At 36.7% G+C, this 13,247-nt stretch overlaps 1 protein-coding gene across 7 annotated transcripts in view; it reads left to right on the top strand.

Moving 5' to 3' along the window:
- The window catches only part of dennd1a (DENN/MADD domain containing 1A), a 1,078,084-nt gene that overhangs the window by 587,870 nt on the left and 476,967 nt on the right, over window positions 1–13,247 (top strand). For all 7 annotated transcript variants that reach the window (XR_005634853.1, XM_039762706.1, XM_039762705.1 and 4 more), the window contains exon 12: window positions 3,705–3,806. Coding sequence is in view for 6 of the 7 variants with exons in the window: in XM_039762706.1 (XP_039618640.1) it covers window positions 3,705–3,806 (102 nt within the window). In the remaining variant the exon portion in view is untranslated. The remainder of the gene's footprint in view (window positions 1–3,704; window positions 3,807–13,247) is intronic.

The raw sequence follows: 13,247 nt of genomic DNA on the forward strand, positions 1-13,247 counted from the left end.
TGGTTACACTCCAGAGAAAAGTACACCTATACAGTCACTGGTTCAAATAAAGTGAAAATTTATTACGCAAAAAATCCTTTTTCATGTTCTTACTCCAAAGCAAGTATTTACAAACACATTTCCAATAATGATTCTCCTCTCCTCTCCTCCACGATAGCTTTGTCCTCTGCCTCCTGACTTCAACTCGCATGGATGAGGTTGAGTGACTTTTTTATGCCGCACATTTACACCCTGGAAGCACTTCCTGGTCCGGCAGAACCTCCTTAATGTGTGTGAGTCCTCTGCCCACAGATCCCTCTGGCTGATCCCACAGGGCTGTTTGTCAGGGCTATAATTCCCAAGGTCCTCTGCAGATGTGCAAACGGGAACTCACCCTGAGGAATGCTGCCATTGGGCATACTGGTGGACTACATGTCTCCAAAAGACCTTCCTTCACTGTTCTTCCATTATATCTTCACTTCCAGGAATGGTACCTCCAACCAACCCAGCTGGGAAGACTGTGCATCCAGATCCTTCCTTTATGACATCCCATCTTAGTAAGGAACCACCTTTCATTCTGGTGGGGTTGCCAGCCAATTCACCTTGGCACCTACAGTAAATATATGTATACTAGACATTAAGCCCGTTACAATAACGGGCGCTAGAACAGTATTGCATAAACATTATTAGGAACAGTCTATATTAAATGGCAAGGGACCTTGACCTCATTCTGTTTGTTGTCTTAATTTTTTTGTTAAAAATATTTTTGCAAGAAGCCTAAAGTAAAATAATATTAAAAATAAAATAGAAATGTATATAACAATACAGTAAGTATAATTAATATTGCCTTAATGTAAAACTTTATAACAATCTGTAATACACAATATCTAAAGAAGAAATTTAGGAAAATGTTTTTATTTTTTTACCTCAGGAAATTTTTCAATAAAATTTCATTATATACAACATTTTTGTAAACACTCTTGTTCAGGACCATCTACAACGTTGACAACAACATCTGTAAAACTTCTAACTCTTGATAATGTAACATATAACTGACCGTGGCTGAATACTGGTTCTGGCAAGTAAATGGCAACTTTTTCTAAGGTTTGCCCTTGAGCTTTATTAATTGCTATGGCAAAGGCTAATGTAACTGGAAATTGTTGCCTTCTCATGGTAAAGGATAAATTAGTAGAGGATGGAGCCAAATCAATACGGGGAATATTCTGACGCTCATTTTCTTTTTTACAATCAGTCTATTTGCTCATATTTTTCTTTGTCTTTCAGCCTTTCTTTTGTTGTTGTTTACTTGCTGAGCTGACCGTTCTTCCAGGAGATGTTCCTTATATACGATTTGAGTGTCTTTTGTCCTACTTGACGTGTCCTTTTTTTTTGGGTGGCATGTTGTTAGTAGATAGTTAGTAAACATGCACGGGGCAGTATGTGTGGTGTCTCCCCAGCAATGGATTTTATGTGCGCGGCCGCGACTACCCAATCAGCACTCTCCTCAGCAATGCTGTCCTTTATTTGATGATTATGCACGGCCGCGGCTACGCCATTCACTGTGTGCTCAGCTTCCAGTGTGTGTGCGTCCACGATGCCGGTCGTGCGTGTTGCAACAAGCCTCGCACATGCGCACTTCACCAAAACACACACACACACACGGACACCTGGACGCACACAGGGGTTTTATTAAAGAGGATTGTTCATCTGATTAGCAGTACCGTTACTGACTATCTGAAGATGCTACCATCATAGCAGGAGTTTAGTCAATACTCTGTAGTTCATAATGTAACTGCTGTTGCAAGGTTTGAGGTTCCCTAGAATGCCAGGGGGTGATGTGTTTTAGCCTCACAAGTGTACTGTTGAGGACAACCAGTCTGCCCTTCTCCTTTACACTTGTGTAGGGAGGATAATGTGCAAGAATCTTAAGATGCTGCTAGGGAACTCATTCAGTGCTTAAGGCAGGGCACCCAGAAGGTTGTTGGGGCACAGTGTAAAAGGAAATGGCTTTCTTTGATCAAAGAGTTTTTAGAGTTGGGAGGCCGCTAGCTACAAGAGCTCAGCTGGTCAGAAGAAGGAAGGAGAGCCAAAGTACTGGAAGGTTAGCAGGGAAAATATGTGGCAGAGTAGCTAGGGGTTACTACTGCTTAGCTAGGCCCTGGGAAGTTTGCTGTTCCCTCGTGTTACTTATTTAGGTTTTATTATTAATGCCTTCTTTTTTGTGTGTGTATTTTTTTATATATATCATTTATGGGTTCCTGTGTTTGCTGTTTTAAGGCACTCTACCCCAAGTAGCAACAACACACACACATATATAAATTCATATATATGTATATATATTTATCCTGAAATGGTAGTAATGATTCAGACGTGGCCATTTGGCATTCTTGGCCCATATGAAGCATTTCATTTAAACTGTCATTCACATTGAACTTCTAGAGTTGTGCTAAGCCAGTGCTTTTATTTTCAGTTATGTTTTGAACCGTTGCCTAAGGCTTGTTCACCCATGAGGAAAAATGTTGAATTTATGCATAACAATAACAATGTGACCTGTGTATTGTCCTTTATTAAAATGGATCAACCTTATGTGTGGTCTTTTATTTGACAGTGGAACTATTCTTGGAGTTAAGCCTTTTCACTTCTGGTTTAAGTTGTACAATTGAGTTAAACTGTATTTAGTTATGGACAGCAGAGCTTATGTGAAATTTAGGTCATAAAACAAAAGTTTATTGTTTAAAGCTTTTCTGATCATTTTTTATTGAAATACAAAACATGTTTTGAAAGGCATACTGAAAATTGAACTGTATTCAAGATTAGAGAGAGTATGGAGAATAAACCCAACCTAATAACCAAAATTGAAACCACAATTTTCACCAGAACTACATTGGCACATAACTCAGAATAAAAGAATATCATGAATGTTATGAATAATGTGTATTCCAAGTTGAAACCAGAAAGAAATGTACTTCATACAGAAGCCTACTGCAGTTCAAAATAAACCACTGCGCCTTGTGGTTAAGTATTTGACCTTTTGGCTCTGAAGAGCAAACTGAATGAGATGTTCAGACTGCTCAGGTATTTGGAGCTTGAGTGCAACACACAGAGACAGAATGTTCATTTGTAAAATGTATCTTTTTTCTCTTAACACACTTGTTTACGCACAGGAAATACTGAATGTCTTGTCAAGCAACCTGACTCTCAGCTGCCTTCTAATTTTCAACACTTTACGTTTTTGTCCCAGTGAATTTGTTCAGATCTGTCTGTGGATTCTGTTACAACAGGATGTGGAGGAGAGTCAGAGAGAAATTATTGCAAAGTTCTGTTTTGCTCCTTTTTATGTGTTTTGTAACAAGCCAGCCCCGTGTAGAATTTTCAGATATTAAAAATGAAATTTTCCCCCTCTTGAGCCCAACCCAACTGAAAGTATAATTATAGTCAGCTGTGTGAATATTTGACAGTCTGGCCCCTGCTGACACCAACAATCTGAACCAAAGAAATCTGACTAACATCAGAGTGAAGTTGTCAGAGCACAGATTTATAGGGGCTTCATCAATCCAGAGCGTAATTGATGTTTACCTGTGCTTTATAAAGACTAATCTGAAAAGAAAGACCTTTATTTCAGCCCAGAACATCATTTACACAACAGACAAGGCAGATCTCTGTCAAAAAGGAAGTTGTGCATTTGTAGTTTATTTTATGTCATTTTGGTACTTCTCTTGTTACAGAAAGTGAAAAGCATGGCTTTGGAAGATGTGGTCATTCTGAACGTGGACACCAACACACTAGAAACTCCATTTGATGATCTTCAAAGTCTCCCTAATGATGTGGTTAGTACCTATTTCTGTTTGTCCATGTCATCCACATTCAATCTGAAATCTACTAACTGCATTTGTTTTGAACTTTCTTTTTTGCTTTCATGTATTTTGGTTTTGAAAAAAAAAAAAAAGCAAGAGACGAGAATATGTCCTTTTAAAAGATAATGGACAAAGTGCTCTTCAATTTTGCCAAACATTTTGACCATTTTGTTCTACTATTCAGTTCCATTTTGCTGCGGGGATGTGGTGGGGGGTGGCCTGTAATTCAGAGTAACAGCTCCCTGTTTTAAAATCCATTACTGCTGTTGTTTTTTTTTTCCCTCCTTCTTCTTTCCAAATTGTTTGTTTTGTTGTTCTGTGTACTTTTGTATTTGCCAGGGTTTTTGTGCAACTACATTTAAAGCTCGCTTGATTCATTTTTGTAAATAATGGGAATGTATTATTGGCTAAATGGTTTTATTTGACTACAGAGACGCATTCTGTTTGTGCCGTATGAGTGCCACCTGCTACTAGAGGAGGCTCTTAATTATCAGATCAAAGAAACGATGGAGGTGGTAAGCGTTCAGGGGCCGGTGCAACCATCGATATACTTTGATCTAAACAGAGTGAAGCAGACAAAAATTAGAAAACAAAAATCTTAATTTTTATTCAATTGCAGTCTTTTTTTTTTTTTTTATCTTTAACAAGAGAAACCAAACCCCCCCCCACCCGACCCCATTTATCTGTTTCTGATAAAACAAAATGTGTTCATACTGCTTGCTGTAATAAAAGAAAAAAGAAGTCTCTTTGAAGTACATTGTGGAATTGACTTTAAATATATGACTGACTGAATAGGAGTGAAGGCTCTGCATTACTTACCCCGCTGTCTTTTTTATTTTTTGATTCCAGCCTGTCTTTTATGGTCTGTCAAAAGGTGACGCTGTTCATGTAATTCTTATACAAGCATTTTAAATGTTCCTTAAAATTAAATGTTTCTTTACCTGCCTTCTCCCTGTTTGAAATACCTTTTATATAATTGTTTGCCTGATTGAGTGTCCACTAGCAGCCTGGTTCTTGCTAGTCTCACGTAAAAGTGAGACTGACATTTGTGGAGCAAGTTCTCTAGGGGCCTTTCCAGCTTTTTCCGAAATGCCAGGCTTTCTCTTTTTAACACACACACACAAAGACGCTTTTTACTGCTTTCCTTTGTTTTTATATGAAAACAATATAATGGAGATTCTTGTCTTATAATTGTTCATTTAATCTCTCATGACTGTATATGCTGTTACGAGTTAATGTTGAAATCCCTGCAAATCTCGCAACAATGCATCTCAAAGAAATCCAGTAAAGCCTTTGTCCCATTAGGGACCTTACTTTGTACACTAATGATGTTCCAACAAAACATGTGAGGGGTCAAGCTGCATTTTTTTTTTTTTTAAACTCATTGAAGTTAAAAATAAATAAATAAATAAAAAAGGGACACATTCAAGCAGTACAAAGTGTATTTTACTCCGGAAGAAGAAGAAGAGTTATACTGATTACATTTAGGCATTGTTTAATAATATTCCTGCTGAAATCAAATTAAATAATTTTCAAGTGTCAATGAACAGAATCATGGATTGGAAGTACTAAATTCTCAGACTGGCACTGATTTAAAAATCACCAGCTCATAATCAAATCCTTCATTTGTGAATGACCTAACTGTCACATTCATATGAGCTTGCTGGACATTCCATTTTAAAACTGTTGTTGTTAATATGGAGTTGCCCCCCTTCTGTTTGTGCCAATAATAGCCACCACTTGTCTGGTAAAGCTTTTCAGAGGATTTTGTTGTGCAGTTTTTGGAATGTGTGCCCATTCAGACAAAAGAACCTCTGCAAGGGCAGGGACTGACATCGGACGAGAAGATGTAAATCGTAATCAGGAAGTGGTCAAGGCTCAGTACATCCAAAGTAAAGTCTTCAATCCCTGCCTTAATGGATCTGGCTTTGTGCACTGGGACACAGCCATGATGGAACAGAAAAGCTCCTTACCCAAACTGTGGCCACAAACATGGGAGGACAAAGACATATACAATATCTTTTGTATACTGTGACATTAACTGTACGTTTTAACTTGGAACCAAGGGACAAACCCTGAAAAGCAGCTCCAGACCATTATTGCTCCTCCACCAAACTACAGTAGGCACTATGTATTCCAGAAGGTAGCATTCTCCTGGCATCTGCTAAACCCAGATTCATTTGTTACAGTGGTTGATTCCTCATTCCAGAGAACACATTTCCATTTCTCCAGAATCCAATGGCGGTGCACTTTACAATACTCCAGCCGATGCTTGGCTTTGCATATAGTAATCTTAGGCTTGTGTGCAGCTGCCTGGTGTTTTAATCCCATTTGAGGAAGCTCAGGTTGCCTAGTTGTTTTGGTGATGTTGCTTCAAGAGTCAGTCTGGGACTCTGTTGTGAGTGATGCCATAGAGGGATAGGCTATTTGTACATAATAAGTGCCTCAGCACTTAAATTGTCTCTACTCCACAGTAGCAGTGTAAGGCTTCAATGTTCAGACACAACAGGATGCTCTGATCACCATGGGGTTTTTCGGACACTGGTGGTAAACGATTGGAATTTGTTGTCACATGCAAAAGCTCTCCACAATGTGGCACCAGGTATTGATAACATGTGCTTTTCAACAGTGATCCCTGAACGTATCTCAAGGTCTTCTGAAGTCTCAGGCAGAAATCAGTCTTGACACTGCAGGTGAAACAGCACCACTGCACTATGCACTGTAGTTTGTCTTGATAAATGCATATTGTCTGTATCAAGGTGTAAGAGGGCAGCATTGCTTTGGATCTTAGAAGTCGAGGCTAACATCACATAGGCAGTACATGATAGAACATAATACATTTGACAAACAAGAGGAGACCATTCAGTGCATCAGGCTTGTCTAATGGTGTCTCAGTATCTCCTCCTGGTGCTTCCTAAAGGCGATTTGTTTTGCTTCAACTTCATGACGCCATTGTTTACTCTAGATTTGACTGTCTGTCTTCTGACACCGATGGATATTGCAGAACGGTTGGATTAGTTTGTTAAGGTGCAGTCAGTAAACTTCCTCCAGTGATTGTTTTGATCTTGTGTGTCTGCACGTCTGTAAAAGCATATTATACAGTGAAGGCTTTAAGTCCAGTCAACCCCTGCAGCATCACAGAATGTCCATCAAACATCTGAATATTGTGACACCTCATAATCTCTGACAGCTGTTAAAGTAGCATAGGTCTAACCGATTTTCTGGAGAAAAAGTATTCATCACTCCACCACAGTTGAAATGTATTTTTTTTTCCACCGAGACAAAGGCCAAGTCCTCCTCCATAACCCATGCAATCAGATTAGCCTCTTTATAGATTTCCTGCTATACCTTTAATCATTTTTGAAGATACCAGCATGATGCATACCAAATTTTTGAAATTTTGACAAAACATTCATGATATACCTCATGATATAGATACATGTTCATTTTAGCTGGCATAATTGCCCTCGGTGTGTCAGATTTCTTTTACTTTGCTTGCTACTTGGCTTCTTTCTTAAGTCTCCCCCCTTATTATTTGGATATATATACTGTATATATATATGTATGTATGTATATATATATATGTGTATACTGTGTGTATATATATATATATATATATATATATATATATATATATGGCACCAGGTATATTATTTTTTTCCGTATTGTAAAATTGCAAGTACATTGTGTGTTGATCTTATTATCAGTACAGTATGTATTGATCTTATATATTCATATTTTCACTAACTATTTAGTTGCATGTGTTGCTCGGCAGTGGGAGACAGTGGATGGCTTGTTCTGTTATCAGCTATTTTACTGGCATCAAGGTGCTCTTTAAGCGACTCTGTCGTTTGGTTTGCCTTTTCAATGTGCAGGTGTTAGCTTTCCTTTTAAAGCTCTTTATTATACTGCATATTACCGAGCCACTGTATAACATCACAAACGACTCTTGCAATAAACCCAAAATATGTTGTGCTTTGGAATGTAATAAATGTTTAAGAGACTTCCTTCCTTTCATTATTTACTTTTACTTCAGTTTTATAACAGTAGTAAGTTGAGATTTATTAGTTTTAATTTCTTGCTTCATTTTTCCACTTTTCAGTTTCACAGACGACATGCCCTTTAGTAAGGGGGGAACCTGTTGCTCCTTGTCAAGCATACTGCAGTTGAAATGCTCTTGGCAAATTTGTGTTTTGTCATCCTACATATTACTTTAGTTGAAGAGTTTTTTTTTTTTATCTTTGTCTGTTGTCATATACAACTCAATATTTATTTTAAACAATTCATTTTATTCTTATATTTCATAAGAATTAATGAAATTATTCTAAATTATCATTCTCATTTTTGGTACACTGACTGTATCTCTATTTCTTTAGTCTACAGTCATGCCCAGGCACACTATGATTCTGTAAATGGCGATGAAGTAATATCACAGGCAGCCAGTTTTTGTCACAAATGACTTAAGTGTAAAACATCATGTGCGTTGATTCAGACATCAATATTTATACTGATATATTACATCAGGTATAAGTTAAAATTAAAACAGCAGTTTTCAGTACTTATTTTTATTTGAATTTATTTTTTTTTCTTAACATAGAATGTATTCATTAGATAAGATCATTAATATATTTTTTAATTGTATGGATATCATACAGTATAATATATTTTGGCATTTATTTGTTTTCAGCTAGATATAAATAAAAGAAAAAAAGCATATATTACATTTAGAGGAACTGTTCCTAATTATTTTCTGCAGTTAAAGGTAAGACTTTTTGGACTGTGGTAAGACCAGCATTGATTTACGGAGCTGAGACGTGGACAGTGAAGGGAGCACTGGGAAAGAAATAAGAATGTTGAGTTGGATGTGTGGAGTTACAAAAAGGAGTAGGATAAGAAATGAGACAGTCAAAGATACAGCAAAAGTGGGAGAGAAATCTAAGAAAGGCCAGAAGAGTAGGCTGAGGTGGTATGGACATGAGGTGAATAGAGACAAGGAACATGTGGGTGATGGAAATTGAAATACGGGGGAAGAGAAAATGAGGGAAGCCAAAGTGAAGATATATGGGTAAAGTAAAAGAAGTAATAGGGTCTAACTGGGAAGAAGGTGCAGGACCGAGCTGTATGGAGAAGGTTGATCAAGCACATCAATTTCACATAAAAATGGGAGAAGATGAAGAAGAGGAACTTTTTGCAGTGTCGTTATATTTGCTGTCTGATTGACAAATAAAGAAATGAAAACTGAAAATAAACTAAAATAATCCATAGAGATAGAAAGGTTATTCCAATGAGGTGTCTTAATTTGTATGAGAGCACTGTACACAGATTACATGGGAATAGTATGCTTTGAAAAATGTACATTATTTTTTCTGAAGTCTTGTTTGAAGCTGGTCACTTTCCACATGGTTTAAAACAACAACATTTATTTATATAGCACATTTTCATACGAATAATGTAGCTGAAAGTGCTTTACATGATGAAGAAAAGAGAAATAAAAGACAAAGTAAGAAGTAGAATAAGACAACACTAATTAAAATAGAATAAGAGTAAGGTCCGATGGCCAGGGAGGAGAAAAAAACTCCAGACGGCTGGAGAGATAAAATAAAATCTGCAGGGGGTCCAGGCCACGAGACCGCCAAGTCCCCTCTTGGTATTCTACCTAACATATTTGAAACAAAACAACCATAGCTAGATACAAATATACAGTAAATGTGTGTGCACACACACACGTATACTTTTTTGACACTGGTCAACAGAAAAATAATCTTTAATGTCAAAGAGAAAAAAATATCTGTGCAAAATTATCTAAATTGATTATAAATTACATTAATTACTTAAAGAGAAATGATTAGTGTCAAAAAAGGTAATGTAATGAGACAGTGTATCTAGGCATGTTATTGTGAAAAGACAAAAAGGCTGAGAGAAGTAAACATAAATCAGAAATCGTAGTCAGTGCCAAGCTAAAATCAAAAACCAGGAGAGCACAGGCAACCAAACCACAAGGACAATCCAAATACTGAAGTTAAAAGGCAAAGAAGTAATTCAGAAATCTTAAATAAACATAGCACTTAGTCTACATAAGAAGAATCTAACTATCACTAAGTTGTTTTTGTTATCCAAATAAGAATGTTTATGACAGGAATTGTGGCCATATTTATACCGGAAGTCTAGTGAAGTTAGAAATGTGGCAATCCTGGTTAGTGTTGCATAAATAATTGACTTCTAAATGTTTCTCTGCCTCACTCTCTCTGACATTCTCTGCTCCTGACGGAGGTAGTGTGAGCACAGTGGCTGTTTGCTTAGAAGATACGGACGCTCCTCTAAAAAATGCTGAAAGACTACCTTCACATTGATCCCTTCCTTGCGGCCGCTTTATCGCGGTGCTTCCACTTCAAAGCCCAACAGCCCTATTGATTTTTGATTGTTTACTTTTCTCTCTCTCTCTCTGACTTACTCTGCTCCTGACGGCGCTCCTTTGAAGAGGAAGATATGTTTGCATTCTTTTAATTGTGAGAAAGACCTGTCATCTCTGTCTTGTCATGGAGCACAGTTTAAACTTTTGACTAAAGGGTGTTATTTCATGTCTAGAGGGCTCTAATAATGTTAAAAAAACATATTTAGAAGGTGGCAAACAGGTTTTCTATGCTCTAACTGCGAAAATATTAGATTTATAAATAAAGAATCCTACTTTGTGGAAATTCATTTATCGCGGTAGAATCTGGAACGGATTAACTGCGATAAACAAGGGTTTACTATATATATATATATATATATATATATATATACAGGTATATATATCAAAGTCAAGTCAAAGTAAACTTTATTGTCATCTCAACCATATACAAGTATACAGATAGACGAAATTGAGAAGCTCAGGGTCCACAGTGTAACAACATGATGTGCAAATAATAAATTAAAAATAGAATTAAAATTTTAAATTTTACAAATTAAAACACAAAATAGACAAGACATTGTGCAAAGATAGGACAAAGAAGTAGCAGCAATATTGATGTGTAAGATATGTAACATAATAAATAAATAATAGATATAGATAATACAGAGATTATCAGTGTATGATAATAGTTGTTTAAGACATGTGTAAACAATGACAGGTCAGAATGTTTCACAGCAGAAGGATATCAAGAGTGTCAAAATACTTAAAGGTCAGTATGAGATTTTCAGTTTTCTACATGCACACTAATCTTTACAAGACAGTGGTTTTCATGTATAAAAGTTCTGTTATTAAAGGTGGTTGAGGCTGTGTGGAAGGTCCCAGGGGGCAGCCTGGTGTTAAGGAGTCTAACAGCTTGGGGGTAAAAACTCTCCTGCAGCCTGGCAGATCTGGCTCTGATGCTGCAATATCTTCTCTTGGATAGCAGAAGTGTGAAAAGTCCATGTGAGGGGTGTAAGGGGTCCTGCACAATGCTGCATGCCTTGCGGACACTGCGTTTGTAAAATATGCCCTGTAGTGAAGGGAGAGGCACCCCAATAATGTTCTCTGCTGTCTTCACTATCCTTTGCAGGCGCTTACGGGCAGATATGTTGCTGTTTCCATACCAGACAGTGATGCAGCTGGTCAAGACACTCTCCAGGGTGCCTCTGTAGAACATGGTGAGAATGGAAGGGGGAAGACATGTTTGCTTCAGCCGCCTCAGGAAGTGTAGTCTCTGCTGGGCTTTCTTGATTAGTGATGAGGTGTTATGTGTCTACGTAAGTTCCTCAGTTATGTGCACACTGAGGAACTTGGTACTCCTAACAATCTCCATATCTAAACCATTGATGCTGAGTGGGATGTGGGCAGGACATGATTTTCTGAGGTCAGCGTTATCTCTTTTGTCTTTTCGACATTGAGAGATAGATATGATAGATAGATGTCTGTGTGTGTGTGTATATATATATATATATATATATATATATATATATATATATATATATATATATATATATAGATGTGTATATATATAGATGTGTATATATATAGATGTGTATATATATGTACGGGAAATTTCTGATTTACTCTATAGTCAGTCTTGCAATTGTAAAATTGTGGTACAAGTTATAGTGTGCATTCATGATTTTTAAGAATGTAATTAAACAAAAGAAACTGTAGTGTTTTTAATAGTACAAGACTAGGTATTCAAGTCCCCACAGCAGAGAACATCATGTAGTACACCAGTAAGAGTAAACCCAGTCATGTGAGTATACTTTTACATGTCTTATTTCATGTACCTTTATTTTGTTATGAATGCTATAGTACATGCAGCTGCCAAATTAAACACCTTCCACATACAACAGCTTTTTGTTTCTGTGTTTGAAACTTTCAAAAGAAACCAGCTTTATGAGAACAGTCAGGTCAATGTTGCTGAACCTAAATCAGTTTAGCTGTAATGACTTACATTAACTCCAGATTCCGGAAACAGAGCAGAAGATTTTGTTCAGATAAGATAAGACAAGTGGAAGAGAAGTGAACGACTGCTGAGACTAGAGGATATCACAGGGCAGTAAACCACATATGGGAACAATAAAGAAAATGTTTTGATGGCTACTTTAAATTTTGTCACATCAGTAAACGGTTAGTTTGAAGTCAACTCCCTGATAAATACCTCATGTCTTGTTGGTAACTCAGATAACTTTGAAACAAATTACTGTTTGTACATATCAGTGCTGTGAAAAGACAGCTTATTCATTTGAGTAATAGTCTTGCTGTAGGCAAATTTATCTTTAAATATTGCTTAGGTCATTTCAGTGCACTGGATAACTAAATCACGTACATCATAACTGTACGATTTCTTGTCGCTATGACATGCTGTTAGTAAGTTTCAAACTCATGGCCTCTTTTATGGTTAATGTGATCTTTTAGCAAATTAATTTCAATAAATATTCAGAAATTTAAAAATTTTATCTGCACCTTATTGTTTTAGGCGCTATCCATCAACCAGTAGAAACTTAAGAGGGAGACTAATTGTAAGATACATTGTGTCATCTCCTTAAAGTGGGGATATCAAAATACTGTAATAAAAGGACAATCAGAATCATGAGGTTTTTTTCAATTTGCTTTAAAGAGAAAGTGTTAGCATTAAACAACAGTCAGGGATTTCAGGAACAGATTTAGAGGTAAAATTATACGTTCAGGGCACCGGAAAAGCATTTAGAAAAACTACTCCAAGTACACATGTGGGATCGAAAATAAAAAAACTGTTGTGAATGGTTCTGGCTATAAGCTAACCATTCAAATAATAAAGTGACCGACCATATAAGTAAAGTGTAAAAACAGATCTGGAGAATACTTCAGGTTTGCATTGCACATCTGGAGTAACTCAATGCCAAAATTAGTTTCGGGTAAAACAAACAACTGTTCTTTGACAATCGAATATTAGCTTCTCCATTCAAATCAGACCTTTTTTTTTTTTTAAATGA

Source organism: Polypterus senegalus, chromosome 9, assembly GCF_016835505.1.
Source record: "Polypterus senegalus isolate Bchr_013 chromosome 9, ASM1683550v1, whole genome shotgun sequence".
In the NCBI taxonomy this organism is placed as follows: domain Eukaryota; kingdom Metazoa; phylum Chordata; class Cladistia; order Polypteriformes; family Polypteridae; genus Polypterus; species Polypterus senegalus.